Source organism: Haemorhous mexicanus, chromosome 9, assembly GCF_027477595.1.
Source record: "Haemorhous mexicanus isolate bHaeMex1 chromosome 9, bHaeMex1.pri, whole genome shotgun sequence".
Classification (NCBI taxonomy): Eukaryota; Metazoa; Chordata; class Aves; order Passeriformes; family Fringillidae; genus Haemorhous; species Haemorhous mexicanus.
In genome coordinates, this window is record NC_082349.1 from 27951168 (window position 1) to 27971331 (window position 20164).

At 45.8% G+C, this 20164-nt stretch overlaps 1 protein-coding gene across 1 annotated transcript in view; it reads right to left on the reverse strand.

Moving 5' to 3' along the window:
• The window catches only part of ABL2 (ABL proto-oncogene 2, non-receptor tyrosine kinase), a 44982-nt gene extending 41113 nt beyond the window's left edge, over positions 1-3869 (reverse strand). The window contains exon 1 of the mRNA XM_059854630.1: positions 3499-3869. Coding sequence (XP_059710613.1) covers positions 3499-3685 — 187 coding nt within the window. The 5' untranslated portion in view covers positions 3686-3869. The remainder of the gene's footprint in view (positions 1-3498) is intronic.
• Between the last annotated feature and the right edge of the window lie 16295 nt (positions 3870-20164).

Consider the following 20164-nt stretch of genomic DNA (forward strand, 5'->3'; position numbering starts at 1 on the left):
TGCTGGTTGCGCTCATCTGTAAGAACTTGGTTGTACCTACTGCTCACTGCAGCTCTTCCCTCTCGAGTTGTGGTGCTCATGAATTGCAGTGGAGTGCACATGGGAACACCAGTGTTTGAACAATCCTCGTGTTCACACTCGTCCTTTCTGCTACACCAACAGCAACCAGCATGCTTACAATCCACAGCCTGCTTTTATAAGTCACTGACAACATGCCAGGAATGCTCACAAAGAGGTGTTTTGAAGGGCTAATTGCAGAAGGCTGAAAATTCCATTATTATCTTCTTGCATCCTGGAGAACTCTGCTCCATAACTAATGGAATCACACAAGTGTATCAGCTTGCTTAGGACTTTTCTGCTCAATGTCACACACAGAACTCAACACCACAGAGAGATGAAAGCCCCAGCAGTCCAGGTGTCTGTTCTCATGATGGAATAGTGGGGTGCCACAATGCAGATCCTTTGCTTTTTCCATAAAACATCTTCAAATTCTTTGTCCCAAAAGTACATCCTGAAGTAGGCAGTGCATCTCTGAAGTAGGCAGTCTCTCTCTCCTCTCCTGTAGAGCTTCTGACACACAAACTATAACCCAGCAAATAATCATGGGACAAACTGGCTCTACTCAATCTCTTGATTTTCAAGGACATCTATGGTTCAAGTCAGCTGGATGAAAATGTTTGTCTCAGATTTTCAGTAGCAAAAAGGGTTTTACACTTCATCCATTTGACTCAAAATGCTCTTCAAAATCCTGCAGCAAATCAGGTCTGAGGCTGAAAACATTGTTTATTTCCACCCTTTTCATGAACAATCCAGAAGAAGCAACCCCTCAAAATGAACCTTGGCAGGAGTACTCAGCAAGGTTTGCTGCAGGCACAACATGGCAGGAAAGCTGCCAACACAAGGTAGGGATTAATAAACAGGTTGTCTTCTTCACATCCATGACTGCATCAAGGAAAGCCAAGGAAGGGAGATAATCCAGCCCCATCCTGTGACTGGTTGGTTTAGCCACTGGTCCAAGGGTGCTAACCCACAATCCTGTGCTTTTGCCATCACTTTTCATAAACTGTGAATACATGTCCCAGAAAAAGGATGGAAGCTGGAGTTCAGAAAGAAATGACTAGAAAAGAGGCATCTGGATCAAGTAATACCACCAGCAATCAGAGCATCTCAGCAGCAGAAGCATATGACTCACTTAAAGAAAACCTGGCTTGCTGCTGGCCAAGTAAAACAGGAGAGCAATGTCATGAAATGAAAAATAAGAATACACGGTGATGATAAAAAATTCCCTTGGACAAGGAGAGTCAGGATCACAGGAAACAGTTTCTCTGACAAAGGAAGTGAACTCCAGATTTAGGAACACTACATGCGTTCGCTACAGATTATTAATATTGACTTGTTAACTCATTCCTAGTAAAATGTGAATGGAATCAGGGAACAATTTAACATAGCTGAGGCATTCACCAAGATGGAAGAGAAGTTTGAAACCTGCTTTGAAACTCTCAAAACCTGGGTTGCCAAAAAGTCCCACCCCTCCTACATAATCTAACAGAATAAAAAGCTGTTTCTTGTTTTTAAGACACACCTTCTTTTACAGTCTACAAGGAAAATAACAAAAACAATCCTAAGTAAAGACCCTAAGTCAAGCTACATCCATTACCTTACCACTGAAGCAGATAACCTAAGCAATATAAATAGTAGAGAAATTATTTTGAAAGATACCATCCCTCTTATCCCAGAGCAATGTTCTTTATATGTGGCACTGAAAAGTTTTATTCAGTGTGTTGGCCTTCCAGGCTCATTCTTGTTTCTCATTCTATGGAAGACAGAGCAGAAGGGCTGGCAGGGCACATAATTTGTCTTCTTGGTGTGCATTATGCTTTAGAAAGCTTTTCCTCTCCATTTCCCTGCTACTACATGTAAATAATTCTCCCTACTGTCTACCTTTAAAATCTAGTAGGGTGTGGGGAGGAGTTAGAAGGAATTGTTCAGGATGCTGAACTCAATTACTATCAAAACATGCACCAATAACAAAAAGAAGTGCTTGAGTCAGAGTCAAATGTGTTATTGGGAAGTCACTACACATCCCCACATGCTGTAATGCACTTCCCACAAACGTCCTTTCTGTCCTTGCCTTGTAAGAGCAGAAACCAAAGAGTCATCCTGGTACCAAAGCATGAGAGGACAGTTTGACATTAGCAGGAGTGTACCCAGCAGTCTCTACCAGCATTCTTGCTCTGCTGCTAAAGACTTAGACACACCCCACAGAAAGAAGTAGGGTATGTGCATAACTTCTGAGATGTCCTTAACACTGTGAGCTGCAGTCTGTGCAAGCAATGTTTTAGCCAAAGTGCCTTTTAACGTACAAAAATACAAAGAGTAAAACGTGAAGTTGTAATAAAATAACAACTCTTAGTTTAACTGTGGGCCAGGCACTCGGCAAGCATGTTCTGTTTTGATACTGCTGATACTGCTCCCTGAACTCAAAAGCTGTGATAACACGGAGATTTTTAGGAACCAGATTTAGTGCAGTGCTCTTGTTTTGATAGATACTTACATGTCAGCAGTCACAGAAGATGATATTTACTTTTAGACTGCTGGTTGCACGTTCCTTAATCTTTTTGCCTGAGCTCATTCTATTGAGCAAAAGAAAATGTGTATTGTCAGAAGCAGCCTTGCTTTATAAACACTGTAAACTCTCTCCACTTAAAGGCAAGCCAGCCAAGCTCTCCAGAGCTGATTCAGGTCTTTAAGATTTGAGATGCATCCACTCTCAACATGCTTGTCAAGGCAGACAGGTTTCAGTTGATCTTACATTCCAAAACTTGGCAACATCTTAACATAATGCACAAATAAGTGTGTATGTATATATATCTATATCTCTCTCTCTCTCTCTCTATATATATATATAAAGAAACATGGTTACAAAGGAGATTTAAAGGTGTGTGGGTCCTTCTAAGAGAGAGTACAGAGACACGTGCATGAAACATTTCTGGTCCGGGTTATAGCAGTAAGAATGAAGTGGACAGGCAAAAACTTCAACCTAGAATCAGATGGCAGCTATAATGCCACAGTCAAAACGAAATTGTTCGCTCTGTCAGGACCGAGACAGTCTCACAGATCTATAACGGCAAGTCACAAACGCCTCGGCAAACAGTTGGACAAGGCACATGTTACCTTTACCTTTGTAAACAAAACCAGAGTTCGGAATCGCCGCGGTGACAGCGACTGAACCCCGCAGGTCCCGATCCCTGGCGGTGCCACCTCGCTCCCGCTGGGGCTGGCGGGCAGTCCCAATCCCCAGCTCCAGCGGGTGGGCGGGGGGAAACTCCTCCGAAGGCGAGCATCCCCCAGGACGTGGCGGCCGGGACGAGCATCCCCCGGGACGTGGCTGCCCCGCTCCCCCGCCTGCCCCTCCCCTCCCCCAGTAAACCCACCACAACAAAAGAGGGAGGGGAGGAAGGCCGATCGCGCCCCTTCCCCCTCGCCCCGGCCGCTCACCGTGCTGGGTGAAGACATTGAATCCTCCCTCTGCGGAGCGCCCGGCCGCCTCCCGCCGGCGGCCCGCCGGCCTGGCCGCGCTGCTCCCCCGCAGACCCCGCGGCTGCTGCTGCTGCTGCTGCTGCGGCGGCGGCTGGTGCTGGAGCCCCGCGCCCGGCTCCCCGACGCGGCCCACCTGCTGCCCCATGGCGGGCCGCGCTCACATCCCACCGCTCCCAGCCCGGCAGGCGCGTCCCGGTCCTCCCGCGGCCGGTCCCGGCGGCTCCCGCGGAGCTCCGGGCTGGGGCTCACGGGCTCGCCCCCGCAGCCCCCGCCGCCATCTTAAACCACAGAGCGCCGGCGGAGCGGGGACGGAGCGGCTCCCGCAGCCGCCTCCGGTCCGCCCAGGGAGGGGAGGGAGCGAGGGAGGAAAGGAGGGAGGGAGGAAGGGAAGCTGGGATAGAGGGAGGGCGGCTGCCCCCCCCCCCCCCCCCCCCCCAGCCAGACCGCCCTCCTGCGGCACGCAGAATCCCAGGATTGTTTGGGTTGGAAGGGACTTCTGTGGATCACCCAGGCCCAAGGCAGGGTCACCTGGAGCAGGTGACAGGAACACGATCGTTCAGGCGCGTTTTGAATTTCTCCAGAGAGGGAGACTCCACGCCCTCCCTGGGTAGCCTGTTCCAGTGCTCTGCCACCTTCAACGTAAAGAATTCTTACTCATGCTGAGGTGGAATGTCTTGAGCTTTAGTTTATGGCCATTGCTCCTTCTCCTGTCTCTGGGCACCACTGAAGAGTCTGGCACCATCCTCTTGGCACTGCCACAAGCAGGCACATTAGGGGGGACCGGCACATGAGGGAGTGCACATGGGCATGGGCTAAGGTGCAAGAGCCACCCGGGTGACTCGCCATATCATACTCCAGGAGAGGCCTCCCATCTGGGTCGTGAGCAACAGCCCAGGAGAATCACAGAATGTCCTGAGATGGAAGGGACCTCTCAAGTCCATCTCTCGGTCCTGCACAGGACAGCCCCAAGAACCAAACCTGAGACTGTTGTCCAAAATACTTCTTGAACTTTGTCAAGCAATGGCTGTGGCCTCAAGGCTGCCCCAGCCCAAGCAACACTGTCCCTTTAGGCTACAGCTGGGCTGGTTTGCCTACAAACCTGAGCAGGCATGAGGGTAAAGCCAGGGCTGTGTGCCCAGCTGTGGAACAGAGCAGCAGTGGGCTTGTCCTAAGCTGTGCACAAGGAGGTTGCTGTAGCCAGGTGAGGGTCAACCTCTTCTCCCCAACAACCAGGGACAGGACAACAAGACACAGCCTTGAAGCTGTGCCAGGGGAAGGTCAGGTTGGACATTAGGACAAGTTTCTTCACAGAAAGGATGATTAGACATTGGAATGGACTGCCCGGGGAGATGGTGGAGTCACTGTCAGGAGGTGTTTATGAAAAGACTGGATGTGGCACTCACCACTCACTGGTTGACATGGTGGTGTCAGGTCACAGGTTGAACTTGATGAGCTCAGGGGTCATTTCCCACTTAATTGATTCTGTGATCTCCATGGGTTACCAAGCTCCAGGTTGATTCCTTGGGCTCCCATCAAGACTTGTTGTCCTGGCCAAGGGCATGGAGGAGGAGGAAAGCACTGCTGTGTGAAAACACCAGGAGTGGTTGGCAGCAGCATCTTGTTGTTGGGTGGTTGAAACATACACTCAATTCTGTAACTAATTAGTAAACCAACTTCTTTCACCTTCTGTAATATTAGCATGAGGCACTCCAATCAAAGCAGAAAGCAGGAAGTTTTGTCCTGAAAGATAATGGTGCTCGTCACATTTTATAGGAGCTGGGCTGTTGGGATTATTTCTCTCTCCACGCTAGCAACTATTCCAGCAATGTCTTGGTAATGTTGCTTCATCCTGGATGAGCCGCAGTGCCACTCCCCTCAGATGCCTTTACCACTGAGAACTGATGTGACAGTGACAAATTGGCTTGGTAACACTCAGAGCCAACCAGCTTCCAACCTCTGTCACTGTCCTATGGTGGGAAGATGAGGAGACCTTTCTCTCAGAGCTTTGTGAAAGCCAGCTTTCAGTGACAGGAATCTAAGCTCATGTTCTGCCTTCCAGGGAGTTCACAGTGGTGCATGTACCCAAACTGAGCCCTGCTGCAATAATAATTCTGCCTAAAATAGGGGTGGCTCATCCCACTGGACTGATGTGTACTCTGACAGGCTGGATGGAGTAAATGGGAATGAGGAGCACGAGGAGCCAGAAATGCCTTAACTCGCTAAATTAATGGACTAAGAACATTTGGGAGATCAGGACTTCCAAACAGACCTGCTAATAACACACAACAAAACAGTTCTTAAAATAGTGCTGGGAACATCCAGGGTGCAGCATGGGGTACATGGTGCCAAGTCCAGGACCTTGTATGGACATCATTATGTGGAAATGAGCAGAGGGTGTCCTACAGAATGGGCAGTCTCAGGCAGAACCACCCCATGGTAAACTCTGCAGCGGAGCTATTTCCTGGTCTCATTCCAGCTAGAATTTGCAGGATTTGGCATGTATAAATGGTTTGCCTTGTAAACAAAATATATGTTCTCTGGAGACTGTAGAGACAACAAACACAGAACTCCCTCATGCCATTTGCAGTTGCCACGTAGCATAGAGCCACTCTTTAAAAATCAACAGAAACAGTGTTTTTCTTTCCTAATGCTTTTTACTTGCTGATCATGAAGTACTATCCAGAGGAAGGGTATTAGTATTTTAAAAGAAGATACAAGTGTCAAGAGACTGTTATATGCAAGTGCACCAAGGAGAATTGGATTTAAGCAGTGTTCTTATTCCTCAGATCTCATAAAATCCCTCCTTTTCTTTCCCAGCACCTTCTGCACATAGAACAGCTTGATGTGGGTTTCATTAATGTCCAACTGCAGGAAACTAGTCTGACACACAAAACCATCTTTCCTGGGGATGGGGTCAGGCAGGGCCTTTTTAAGAAGGCCTGTTGCAAGGAGAAGAGGGCAGCAGCATGGGGTTTTTGCTGTTGTATAATAGTTTTTAAAGATCATGCTCTACCCTGTAAAAAGAGCAAACCCAGAGCTCCAGCCATTTCTTGATGTGTGCCAAAGAAGCCAGACCCTCAGACTGTGCCTCACGTGGTCCCCTTGGTGCACTTGTCCCCTCATCAACTTTGTTTTTATGGTGTCATGTAAACAGGGAATGCCCTGGTTGGTGACAGCTCTTCTAGTCCCTGCTAGAAGAGCAACGGGGATATAAACAAGAAACTCCCCAAACTGAAAAGAAGTCTGTGCTGCTGAGTTACTGATGACACCTTTGCTCATTGTTAAAATGGAGGCTAAAATAAGTATTTACTTCACAGAGTGTCATGGTTATTAACCATGCAAAGCCAAGAGGTAAAACCTGCACCAATACTATCTATTTTTATCAGCTATGATGTTATCAGCCTCATGAAGCACTAGGAACAGGTTGTTTTTCAAGGGTAATTTCTTGTGAAGAGGTCTGGCACTATGTGTTAATGAGGCATCAGTAACAGTTACTGTCCTGGTGATTTTGGGTTTCCAGTCAATCTGCCATTCATGAGCTGTGCAAGCAAGGGGTAAAAAGGACTAAGGCAGCACTGTGGTTACAGTCATGTGCCTGACAAGAAATGTGGTATTTCTAGAAACACTTTTGAACTGACTTTAAATATTAATGGTATATTCATTTCTTGAAGCTTCTTATAAGCACTGACAATGCATTTGCTCCTCATCCACAGAATGCTCCAAAAATCACACACTGAAAAAATTGCTGGCTGAGCAGTCTTACGTCATACTGGGCATGACAGTCTAACTGTCATCTGCCTGAAGTGTGGGTTCTGTGCCAGAAGGAGCCTGTGGACAAGTTGGAGACTCCAGAGCCTGAGTGTTGAGTTAACTGAGCAGTTTCTATTTGTAACTTAGGAAAAATTAGCTAGAAGGATACTGGTGACAGCTTAAAAATTAATTCTAGCAGTAATATTTGCTCTTCTTCCAGATCATATACCTTCTGTATATTAAAGCTGTACAGAGAAACAGATGTGTATGAAATATTTGACTGGTATTTAGGACACAGATGAATTAGTTAAGGTATTTGCTAAGTGAGTAGAAGAGCAGAAGCCTGATTGAAGGATACCTGTGTACAGCATGTAGAGATTTTTGTGCCTTTATTCAGTGCCAGAACAAGTTGTGGAGCTCAGGACAGCTGCAGCTCCTCTGGGGTGTCTGCAAGGCAATGGGTACTGCCCACCACATGGCCCAGAGCAGTGCTGCTCTGTGTCCCTCTACCACTCTGGGCTGCACCCGCCTGATACCAGGCAGCCACCTGGTTCCTGGGGTTCAGTCACCATGGGGTTCTGGGGAAAGGCTTTAAAACAAAAAAGAAAGATTTAAGAATCTGATAAAGGCACTGTGACACAAGGTTAGTTACTCTGCAGTAAATGTTGAAAGCTTGTAAGTGCTGAGCTGTATCAAAGGAGGATATTATTTCTTGGTGTAACCTGTTCAAACGCTCACCCTTTCATCTCTGATGGACAGCTCTTAAAATGTCTGCACAGATCTGTCCTGGCACAATAGGTAGTGCTTAAGTGTTGTCTTAAAAGTTATTTTGAATCACTACTATGTGATAAATAAAATAATTAGCATATATGTACAGTGCATGCAGGATAGCTTGGGGTACTCTCATGCCTGTTCAGTGAGAGTCCGAAGATAAAACCTTTCTGGGGAAGTAACAGTTTTTGCCCAACAGTACAGAAAGGTTCACAGGCAGCTCTTGGCAGATGAAATTTCCTCTGTCAATAACTCTCTTCCACCCTAGACAAAAAAACCTACACATACACACTCCCACACATGTGTATCCCACCACTCAAATCATCCTCCTCCTCTGTGGAAGCAGCCTTTTGTTCTGTCTTTTCTGCTGCTTCAGCATTGTCTTCATTCAAACCATTCTTCTGACACTGCCACAAGTCTAAACATTGATGCCAGCCAGGAGAGCCAGCAAAGGAAGGGCTCTATGCACAGGAGGGAAAGGGACTGGGCACACAGTGTTGTAGTGGAAAAGATGAGTGTATAGAGACAGCCAGCTCACCACAGCATCTCAGGCATCCCCATTCTTCTTTTATTTGGCCCTGTGTTTTGGGGTTAGGTATGCTGGGTAACTAAGCACCCTCACGGATCAGAACTGTGTAGCTTGTGCATGTATCTGTCAGCTGTCAACAGCAGCACATTACCCCTGCTGAGGTTTTGCAGGAGCTGTACCCATCAGGGTATAACACATAACCTCACACAGCCTCCAGCTGAGTGGAGCCAGAGGTGGAGAGAGATGGAATTAAGGAGATTATAGGACTTCTTCAGGAATTTCTTTCCTGTCCAATATATTTTTCTAAGTACTACAGCTGCACCACCCTTCCCAAGCATCTGTTCCAGGCACCAAAGGCTGTAGAAGACTATGCTAATAAGAACATTAAGAATGTTGTTTGTTTGCCTTTTTCTGTGGAACATGTTGCCTCTACCAAACAAAAATGATGACATGTCTCTGCATCTGCAGGGAATTGCAAATTAGTACTAAGCTTGCACAATGATCACTGATAAAGTACATTTGCTGAGGTAATATGAGGTCCCTTGACTGTGCTGATGATGATTCAGGCTTTTAGGCATTCAGCTGCAGGTGGGTCAATAGGAATGTTTTGCCACCAGAGTTCTAGCGCTGCCTTAATTTATGTTTAGAAGCCGATTTTTTTATGATTCCTAATTTAAAATCTTAGCTCATTGGACAGTGAGGGGGTTCTCTTGATTTGCAGATGGAAGCTTTTCTTCATGTGCTTTCTGTTTCCTCTCGTTGAGAGATTTGTATCCAGAGAGCTGACATTTAGTTAAGGGATAGCAAATGCTTCAGAGCACAGTGCTGTACTGCAGTTCCTCCACCAGTGCCTCAGAGAGCAGCCTCGTCCCAGCACAAGATTCCTCTGATAACTGCTGTGCTGGGTTTGCATTAGCATAACCTCTGTGGCAGTCCAAAACAAAATAAAGATACATTAAAAACAAGATGTGAAGCTAAAATAAGATGGAATTAGAATCATAGAGTCATTTAGGCAGGAAGAGATCATTAGACTCTGGAATCAGCAGTGCTTCCTCTCCATGTTCTTTGCTTCTTGTTTCTCCCCTAATATCTCCCTCCCCTCCATCTTCCCCAGCACCTTCACTTCCCTTTTCTAAGTTGTGCTGAAAACCACATCTTCAGAAGATGCCTTTGTTACAATAAGGAATCCCATAGTGACCTCACTCCTGGTATTGTTTTCAGTTGTAGACACTCCTGAGTATAACCTTTGATCTCATAAGGAAGCCTGAGGCTACAGCTTCTTGCAGGATTGCTGTTCTGTGTTACACATTTAGGATGGTAGGGATCCAGCCTTGCTCTGGACCACTTGTGCCCTGGCCATGGATGGTGCCATGCTCTATGCAATGTTCCTAAACAGTTAAATCACTTTGAAAGTCAGAGTTTGTTCTGAAATGTTGTTATTGTTTCATTCCACAAAGTCTGGAGAGATTCTTCCTTGACAGGCTTTTTCATTTGATTATGTAAGAATTGTAAATGCTTATCTTTCAAATGACACTGTGTTCCTTCCTCAAACAGTTGTTACATAGCCATGCTTTGCAGCTTCCAACTTTAATGTTAATCCTGTAAAAAATGCTTACTAGTGTGAAACTCTAAAAAAAAAATAATAGTAGGCGCTGAAGCAGGAGAAGGCACTAGAGTTTTGTAAGATGTTTCTGTGAATGCATTTGTGTGTATGTGTGTGTGCATGTGTGCGTACAGAATAGACTGGTACTCAAGAGAGCAGAATTTATGTTTATAATCAAATCTCACTTAAATCTAAAACTTGTTCCGTCTGTTAAACATGCAAATATTTCCATTTTCCTTGCAAATTCTGCCTCTCTGCTCATTACCAAACCTTTCAGAAAAGACATAAGCCCAAATTTTCCTCTGATCAGGCTCCTAATGTGTTCTGTGTGGTCTTTATTTAGACTGTAAACTTGCTGAAATAGGAAATGTCTTATAAAAAACCCAACTACACTGTCTCATTTCACATCCAAATTCTTCTCCCATACCAGCTGTGTGTGTTTGCCTAGCAGCAAGTCTCCTGTTAATGAATGACTTGTTCTCATTAGCTTGTCAGGCTGGAGGTGTAGCTTGTAGTTCCCACTCATACAGAGCAGCACTGCTTCCCTTGTAGCTTCTGGTAAATCAAACAATGGGATACACAAAGCCTTGTGTCTCTGAGTCTGACCTTTGTACTTGGAATCATTAACTATCTGAGAATGCCAAAATAAAGTAAGTAGCTGCTGCTTAAATATATTTAACATAAGCAGAGCCTTATGGACTGCCTGGTGTGGGGATTGTCATAGGCTTTACCATGGGCTGCCACTTCTATACCTCCTTTAAAAGGGGGGGAAACTAATTCTCTGATTGGCAGAGCCAAAGGTTTTGCTCTCAGCATATTTGTTTTGTGAAGCTGAGGTCCAGAGTAGATTCCTGACGCCTCAGAGGTTTTCAAAATGAGGTCCTGAGCAGCCTCATCTGACTTTGAAGCTGGCTGTGCTTTCAGCAGGAGACTGGACTAGCAATTGCTGCCAACTGAAATTCTTATTCCAAAAAAAGTTTCCTCCATTTGAGGCATTAATTAAGACTCTGTCCTCTAACTAGGCTGAATTTTTTGCAAAAGCCATTGGAACTGAATATTTCTTGAACCTTCAACTCTTCATCCAATTTGCATAAAACTGGCCAAGAAGTTCAAAAGTTACTGGGAGAAAAAAAGACAGCTGGGGCAGAGACAGACACACCTTTCCTCATACACATAGGACAACGGTACAAGCCTTGTTTTGTTAAGGAAACCTTTCTTCCCTTTATCTTAGTGCAGAAAACTTGTCAAGTGTGCATCTAATGAGGCCTGAAGTCATGCTACATACTCCCAGCTGCAGCCAACCTGAAATAATGCCTCCCCAGAGCCAACAGCACATCTCATGCAGCCGACGCATTTACTGTGCAATCCAAACTATGCAGAGAAGTTGAGACATTCAGGAGCATTCCTAAAACCCGGGCATCATCTTTCTGATGGCAGAGATTGCATGGTTGTGCTCACAGGAGGGGCGTGTGTTTCAGTCTGCCTGGGGCCTCACCCATCTCTGCCAGCAGACACCGGAGTGTGTCTGGTACCTCTCAGTTGTCCTCAGCTTTCCCATAGCCGAGAGTGACAGAAAGGGGAATTTGACCTCAGCGTGCTAGAGACCGCCTGGCTGTCTGCCTTTCCCTTTTTGTCTGCTCTTTCTGAGGACGCAGTCACACTACCAAATTACCTTGAGTCATCTGTCCTAGAAGTTTTTCCCATGGGTTGCTTGTGATCAAGTGTGATTGTGTTGTAGGTACGCAGTTTGTGGTAACTGGGAGTGGGGCTGCGGCTGAGCCTCATCTCTAATAGGCTACAGCTGTGCCAGACAGGTGACCAGCATTAAAGGTAATGAGACATGGAGTGCCAAGTGTACTGACCAATCACCAAAGGGTACAGAGGGCACACAGGTGTAATGCATGAACATGAGAGGTATAAAAAGTTGTACTGTAGAACAATAAAGAGCTGCAGATGCTTGAAGTCTTCTTTGGTGTTGTCTGTGCCTCCACTGTCATCCTGAAATGAATGTACTAGAAGAATTTAAATCTGTGCTGTGAGGGGAGGCACTGGTGTGGTGTCAATCCACTGCAGACCCTATGTGCTTCTGAGATAGCCATCTACCCGAGCCAACATTACACACCTCCCCAAAATCTTTTCTGAAATCTTTTCTACATATTCCATAGCTTCAGTCTACACAGCTTGCTGATCAGGCACGAGCCTCCTTTAGCAGCCAGAGCAGCAGATTATTCTGTTTCCCTTTCTTCCAGATTGCAGAAAACACACCTATCTTCCTCTGCTTTTGATGGCTTTGGAAAACATTACTTCTGTGTTCCTGGGAAAGAGCTTCAGAGCACTTCTATTTTCTGCCTCAGAGGGAAGCAGAAACTGTGAAATTATCAGCATCCTCTGGTTGTATGTTCCCTGGAGCTGTTATAGTGTGCACTCTGAAATAGGCATCCAGCCCCAGGGAATTGCTAATGATGCATTCAGTCTCAGCATGGCACATGCTCATTCCTGGGGAGTTACTGAGTTAGCATTTATAGTTCTAATGTTTTCTTCAGAGTAGATGAAACCTTCTGATTTTCCCTAAGCACTGAGGTCTTGGGTGTTGGATTCTCTTCTCATGACAGCTTACTTGGAATGTCACCAGAAAGCTTTCAGCCTGGTTCCTTGCTCTGAAAATCATAGACTACAGTAGCATCATGCCAGAGATTCTTCCATAACTTGGTGTCTGATCAGCAGGCAACAGGAAACCGAGGTCTTGCTAGACACAGTTGCAGAATAATAAACCCAAGATTTCTGTGCTGAAGATGGGTGACTTGTAGTAGGGACACTGGAAGCTTTTTGCACCTGGGGGTATAAGCTCACAAATAGAAAGCAGAGTCAGCAGCCCCTAAGGAAAGCACAAGTGGAAAAACTGTGGGGAGTGAGCACTGCTGGATGTTTTGATGGTGGTCCTTAGTCTACTGTAGAGAAACAGTAGTAGTAAAGGACTAAGTGAATTCACTCAAGGTTTACCTTGTTCTCTGGTTGCTCTGTCAGTTTATGTCTCTCCAGCCACTTTTTGCAATGAGGGATTTTTTTGTGTGGGCAAGGACTGAACTAACAGGAACACTTTTACTATATTTCACATTAACTTTCTGGTGAAGACAAGACCTCTCTTGCATGACCTACATGCCTGAACTCAGAATCCCTCTCCTGGGCCTGCCATCTTCAGATTTAAATCCTTTAAACAAGCTCAAGTTTTCATCTCCTCATCCATATTTCCAAAGCTTGTAAGCCTCAAGGCACTAGGCCAACAACGGAATAGTGCTGAGCACAAAGATGTTTTTGTAACCACATCAACTCAGCCCAAGGCAGATCAACTGCAGCAAACCCTGCAGATTGCTTCACCTCCTGGTGCAGTGCTGTTAGAACCTCCCATTTCTGCCAGTCCTCAGCTGATAGCAAAAATGCCTCTTTCAGCTTTGTAACTCCTATGTTCTCCACTTTCAGCAAAATGCTGTTGAGAGTTGCCAGAGACTCAGCTGTGACACAGATCTATCTGAATTCAGAGGTTTGGAAGTGTTCCTTCACGCTTGTCATCTCCTTCAATAAGCACTGCCTTGTACCAAGTCTGTACATTCTTTACTGCTCTATTTGTTGCTATGGCCTGTGGTGCCAAGTTTCAGTGAGATTCTTTTGGGAGACTATTCTGGATTTTCCTTCCTTCTGCTTTGTTTATGCTCCTGGCCCATGCAGTGCTCTCCCTTACTGTCATCCAAAACTTCTTCCCAAACAGGAAAGCACTGCCTTCTCCAGTCCCTCCTTGGCCTGAATCATTCAGCAGAGAATGAATGGATGGATTCCCCCTCTAGCCAGGTGTTTCTAAAATTGGGGAGAAGCAGGAAGGAACGGATGGGACAGGGCTTAAGCAGAGAAAAGGGAGGGTTTTGGCAGGGAAGCTACAAAGGCACAGTGTTGTCAGTCCGTGTCAAACTTGGGAAAGGCACCCACAGAAGGGAGAGCAGCAGGATGTGCTGCCTCATTGCCATGGAGACAACCAAAGAGCTGGCTGGGCAGATTTAGAAATGTGTCCTGCTTGAGACGACTTTTGGTACATGTCATCTGTTTTTGCAGAGATTAAAACAAGGTGGAAAAGAGGAAATGTCTGACACTGGGAGTAAAAAACTTAGTTTACAGCAGGGAGTCAATCTTTTGTGGCTTAATGGAGATGTTTGTTCTTCTCTGAGAAATATATCCTGGTTTTGATGGGGATTATTTTTTCCCCCTGTCCTTATACTTTTTTCATCAATCACTTTTGGCATTATGATTCTAGCTGCCATTTCAATGCTCTTGGACTTCTCCATGGTGTTCCCCACGTGACATTCCTCTGCAAGGTCTCTCCTTGATGACCCCATGGATCTCATACCCAAAAAGGCTGATCTAGTCTCACCATAGCACCTCAGTGGTTTTTGTCTCACAACTTTCCCACTTGATTACTGAAAACAGAAAGTTATTAGTCCCCAGGACCTGCACTTTACAAAGTACAGAACAGGTAGAACTTCATGACTACCTGCAAACAGCTGTCTTGGGAATCATCCTGGATGTCTCATTCCATAAGGATTCTCTTCCATGTCCATCAGCAGTCAGCACATTTGTACTGTAGCAAATAAATGGGAGACAAGGAATTGATACGAAATACTGGCAATACACTGTTTTCTCCACCTCAGCAGCTGTGTAGAGGGCAATAGCAAACTGGTTTGCATTTATTTAGGAAAAAAGAGAAAGGACGCACATGCTTATGAAAAATGGAGAGGCAGAGATTACCACAAGAGCAGTAAGCCATCATTAAATTAGGTATAAAATGTCTGACCTTCACAAGGAAGGGTCCCAGGCGTGTAACACAGCTGGCAGTCTGTGGAGTCACAAGGAACACAAACAGTTGCTGCTGTAGGAGTGGGAAGAAGATGCTGGCCAAGTTCAGTGCCCTGTTTCCACAAAAATATTTAGAAAGTCATTATATGCAGGAGAGTCAATACTGGTAACTAGATCTGTTTGTTCTGGAATGCATCTCTCTGAAGTCACCCTTCCAGGGTTGACTGCATATTTAATTCCATGTATTCCTGCTGAAACAACTTCAGAGACCCTCTCATTGAGGCAGTTCAATATTTTCATGCATTTTTAATAAGCAGCAGAGTATGCTGCAGAATAAATCTGAGGTTGATTTGAGCTGGTGACACAAGGAGAACAATGATATTATATAATGTGGTTGGGACCCAGGTGAAGTTGTTTCTGAGGCAAGCAGAAAGAGAAAGCTGGTGTGTCAGAGAGAGTAAAGAACAGCTTCAGAAAACACAGTTCAGCTTAGTGGGGTGAGACAGTATTTATACATGTTCAATACATCTCATAGTTTGATGTTTAGCCAGACTAGAAGGATCACCTCCTTTTTAAACATACTGAGGAAATAACCTCCTCAACTTAAACAAATATAACCCCAGCTATTACACCATCCCAGCTGGCAAGATTCATTCTATTACCTAAAATGGTAGGGAAAGGCAAAATTAATTACTCCTCAAAAAAACAATGCAGGTTTCCCTTTCAGCAATGGAATCACTGCAATTAAATTGGCTGTTGCGCCTCCTGCTTGGTCATGGCAAGTTTATCACTTGAATTTCTGAGCTGGGAGAGGAAGCCAGGAGCTCACTGGTTTGCAGTAGGGCTTCCCTTTTTTTTTTTTCTTTTTTTTTTTTTTTTCTTTTTTTCTTTTTTTTTTTTTTTTTTCCCCCAAGGCTGATTTCAGTTCAGTAGCAAAAAGCAATGTGACTCCGAGTAAGGTTACCACTGCCCTCTGCTGAGAGGGATGGGGACATTTCTTTCTAATTCATCTGCCAGCAAAACCAGCACCTTTGTGGCTTGGAAAGTGAGTGTAACTGCTGCTGCTTCTGCCTTTCCTCCAAAATTTGCTGCTCTGAATCTCTCACACCAAATATTTTGAAAACTCTATGCCTCACACAGAGTAAAAAGGAGCAAGGCTATTTATGCACAAAATCTTGACATGACGATAGCAGAAACTGTGAAAGCTTGAGCTGGAGTTTTTAAAAAGCAAACTTTATGATTTATAAACACTTCAGGCATCCTCAAAAATGTGATATCTGCTGGAGCTACTTTTTGGCTTTCCTGCCAAAATTCAGTCATGCATTATCAGATCAGGCTGAAGTCCTCCACAGGTTCTTAAATTATTTCCTTTTTAACTGTAGCACTTGCCTGACTGAGTTCAGGCCTCAGTCTTACATGCACACCATTATTTCTGGTTATGTAAAAATGGAAGTTCATTCAATGCTACATTTATAACTGGCTTTGCATTCTAAATCTGACATTGCTGTCCTTCTCTTAATGTTTTTAAAAGGAAAACATCTAAGTGGAACAGGTAACAATATTTTTCACCACTTGAGGGAGCTCCTTCATTTATCTATCAGGTTGTTCCCATTGCCTCTGCACATTGGGAACTTCTAAACCACACTTTTAAGCAGTTAATTGTAGGATCTGCTGACATATGAGAAAGCCATTGAGGATCTCAAGTGACTGACTTTAAAGCTAAGATAGAAGTCTTAAAGGAATTAATCATCCTGGTCAATAAATGTGGGCATCAGAAAGAGCCATAGCTGCTCACTTCCTAGGCTGACTGATACCAAAATTCTTAAAATAGAAAATAAATTAGAGTGACTCAGAATTAAAAGTAGGCAGTATTAATCACATCTATTTTACAGTAGTGCCAAAAAAATGACAGGAGGACCCAGGACAGGAATAAAGAGAAGGAAAGAAGGAAAGAGAATATCCTGAGTTAGAAGGGACCCTCAAGCATCATCGAGTCCAACTCCTGGCCCTGCACAGAAGATCCCCAAAAATCACACCTTGTGCCTGAGAGGGGAGGGGAGGGGAGGGGAGGGGAGGGGAGGGGAAGGGAAGGGAAGGGAAGGGAAGGGAAGGGAAGGGAAGGGAAGGGAAGGGAAGGGAAGGGAAGGGAAGGGAAGGGAAGGGAAGGGAAGGGAAGGGAAGGGAAGGGAAGGGAAGGGAAGGGAAGGGAAGGGAAGGGAAGGGAAGGGAAGGGAAGGGAAGGGAAGGGAAGGGAAGGGAAGGGAAGGGAAGGGAAGGGAAGGGAAGGGAAGGGAAGGGAAGGGAAGGGAAGGGAAGGGAAGGGAAGGGAAGGGAAGGGAAGGGAAGGGAAGGGAAGGGGAAAAAAAAAAGAAAAAAGAAAAGAAACAAGCAGCGCTGCTAAAGTCAAGTTGCTGCCTGGAGCCGGGAAGGTGAAAGCCAGTGGAGCTGAGGGAGGAAATTGGGGTATCAGGGCCAAGGTTCCCGTGTCAACAATGGGAACGACCACGTGGTGATTCAGGCAGGAGTGCTGAGGTACAGCTGTGCTTGGGTAATCATTGAGCAATGTCCCGGAGGATTAATGTACAACACTCCAGAAAATCAGGATTACAGGATTACAAGCACCGTGGTGACAAGTGGGGTAAATTATGCCACTGATGAAACAATGCAGCAATTTAGAGTGGGAAAGACAATAGCAGATGATGGGCGTGAGTGGCAGGAAGCAGAGGAGGCAGAGCTTCTTCCAGTTGCTTGTAAATAGTGGGAAGGAAGGTAAGGAGAGCAGCCACTTTGTTTTTCGGTGAGCTGCAGGTAAACAGCCTCTAAAGAAAAGGGAAGGAAGGCTGTGACAAAGCTCTTCCAAGGAAAAACCCAGAGACCAGGGAGGGAGCTCAGTGCTTGTCACACGGTGCTGCTTTGGCCTGAGAGATTTGTCAAGAGCTGCCAATAAAATCTGTACAGCCTCTTTGGGGCAAAATAAGCAAAGCAAATTTATTCTGAAGGTTAGCTGCACTTTTCTTTCCATTAAAGGAAACTCATTTTTCTACCACCCAGAGTCAGGCTTTTACTAATTGGATGAAACAGTTTAAACAAGAAATTGTTGAACCTTAGGATATTTTTGTACATTGTGCATTGAGTATTTTGTTGGGTTTTGATTTTTATTTTGTTTATTCTTGCATGCTCAGCCAATGCTGGCCCCACAACTTCATTGTAAATAGCTGGCACAGCATTTTTGGAGTGAGGGCACCACAGATCACCCTGACCTGAAAATATCTCTAAGCAGCACTGTGTTAAAGTCAACTTCTTAAGAACAGGGACGAGTTTATGTGAAAATTCCTGCTGCTGTCACCCATTGCATTTCAGCAATGACAAGGCTTTTAGGTTTTTCTTTTCATTTTTACAAGTTTTCTTATTAAGCAGCATGAGAATGAGTGATGGGATAATAGTGTGAGCACACATTGCAAAATAAATCTGTTTTGGACTTTTTCACTCAGTGGCTGTGCTCAAGAGTCCCCACAGATATTTAAAACAACTTCTGAAAGTTTCAGCAGCTACAATTTAAATGTGTGTCTGAGGTGTGTTACTTAAAATAAATTTTAGTAACAGGTGTGACACACCTGTCAAAAGTGACAGAAATGTTTTATTAATTACCCCATTGTAACTTTGTACCTTGTTTTGAGGTGACCTTTCAAGGTGCACCTGGGGGGCATATCATGCATAGCACAGCCCTGATGTCGTGAGGAGGAAGAGGAGAGAGTGTACTTGCCAGTAAGAGATTAGTGGATAAGTTCTCCTGGCTTTGGGAAAACTTTCCCGTTTGCAGTGTGAAATGCAGCTCACAGGAGGTTACTTGAGTTTGTTTGCTGGTGACGTGTTGTGTGACTCACCCTCCATCATGAGCCTGTGTCTGTCTGGGGACAGAGAGAAAGCAAGGTACAAACCTCAGCCTTTGTCCCATTTTTGGCCCTGTGGAGCAGCCTTTGTCCCAGTTTTTGTCCCTGTGGAGCACAGCTGGGACTAAAAGGAGAGGTCTCCACCCAAGCCCGTTCTCAGCTCCCCCAAACTGGAGAGCTGAGCTCCCACTCCCCAGGGCAACATTTGTGAGGGAGAACACCCCCTTTATACAAAACACCAGTTCTTGGAGGATTACTCAAATTGGGGGGCACTCCATTTTTGCTTCCCTGTAAAAATACCTACCTTGGCTACCTTTTGGAAGAACCTCAGAGGTAGGACAAACATTGGTGCTAAGCCTGGGTGCTGGGGGAAGCACTTGTTGAGCAACCTGTGTGTTCCCACTGAAGGACAAGGAGCAATAACACCACTGGGACGTCCCAGCCTTGACTTTGGTGTCCTCCCGGTTCCTTTAAATAAGTTTTCCTTGTGCCTGGGATATGGGGAGTGGAGTGTGGGGCCCTCAGGGCAAGGACAGGCATTGCCCTTGGGGGTGACTGAGCCCACCTGGACCTTGGGCTGGGTGGTAACAGCTGGGATCAACACTCTGGAACCAGGACTGACATTCCCTCAGCTGGATTGAGGCCAGAACCGAGATATCTTTTTCTTTCTTCTCTCTTTCTTTCTCTGTTTCTCTCTCTCTCTTTAATTAATCTCTTTCTCTCTCTCTTCTCTTTTCCCCTACCCCTTTATCTAAAACCCACTCTCAACTGCTTTATCCAGAACCCACTGTTCCTATAGCAGGTCAGGTACCAGCATACCAATTTCCACGCCATGTGTGTAGCTTACTGATACAACTTTGATTACTCGCGGCCCCTCTGACTTCCGAGCTTTTACCAACCTCGGGTGTTCCCTCATGCTTAACGCAGGGTCACCACATTTTTAGCGCCTCTCTTCCCTCACTTGACTTCCCGCTTCAGGAGCGCCGGGAGCAGGCGGCGATACCTGAGGGGGTGGGGGGGGGGGGGGGGGGCGAAGGCGGAAAACTGAGGGGAAAAGGGGGGGGGGGGGGGCATCCCCCACGTGCGCCTCACGTGCGCCTCACGTGCCGCCCCCCTCCCGGCGCGCGCCTCCCGCTTCGCCCCCGCGGGGCCGCCTCCCCGGCCAATGGGCGGTGCCGCCTCCCCGGCCAATGGGCGGTGCCGCCTCTCGCCCCGCCCCCTGCGCCGTGACGTGCGCGAGCC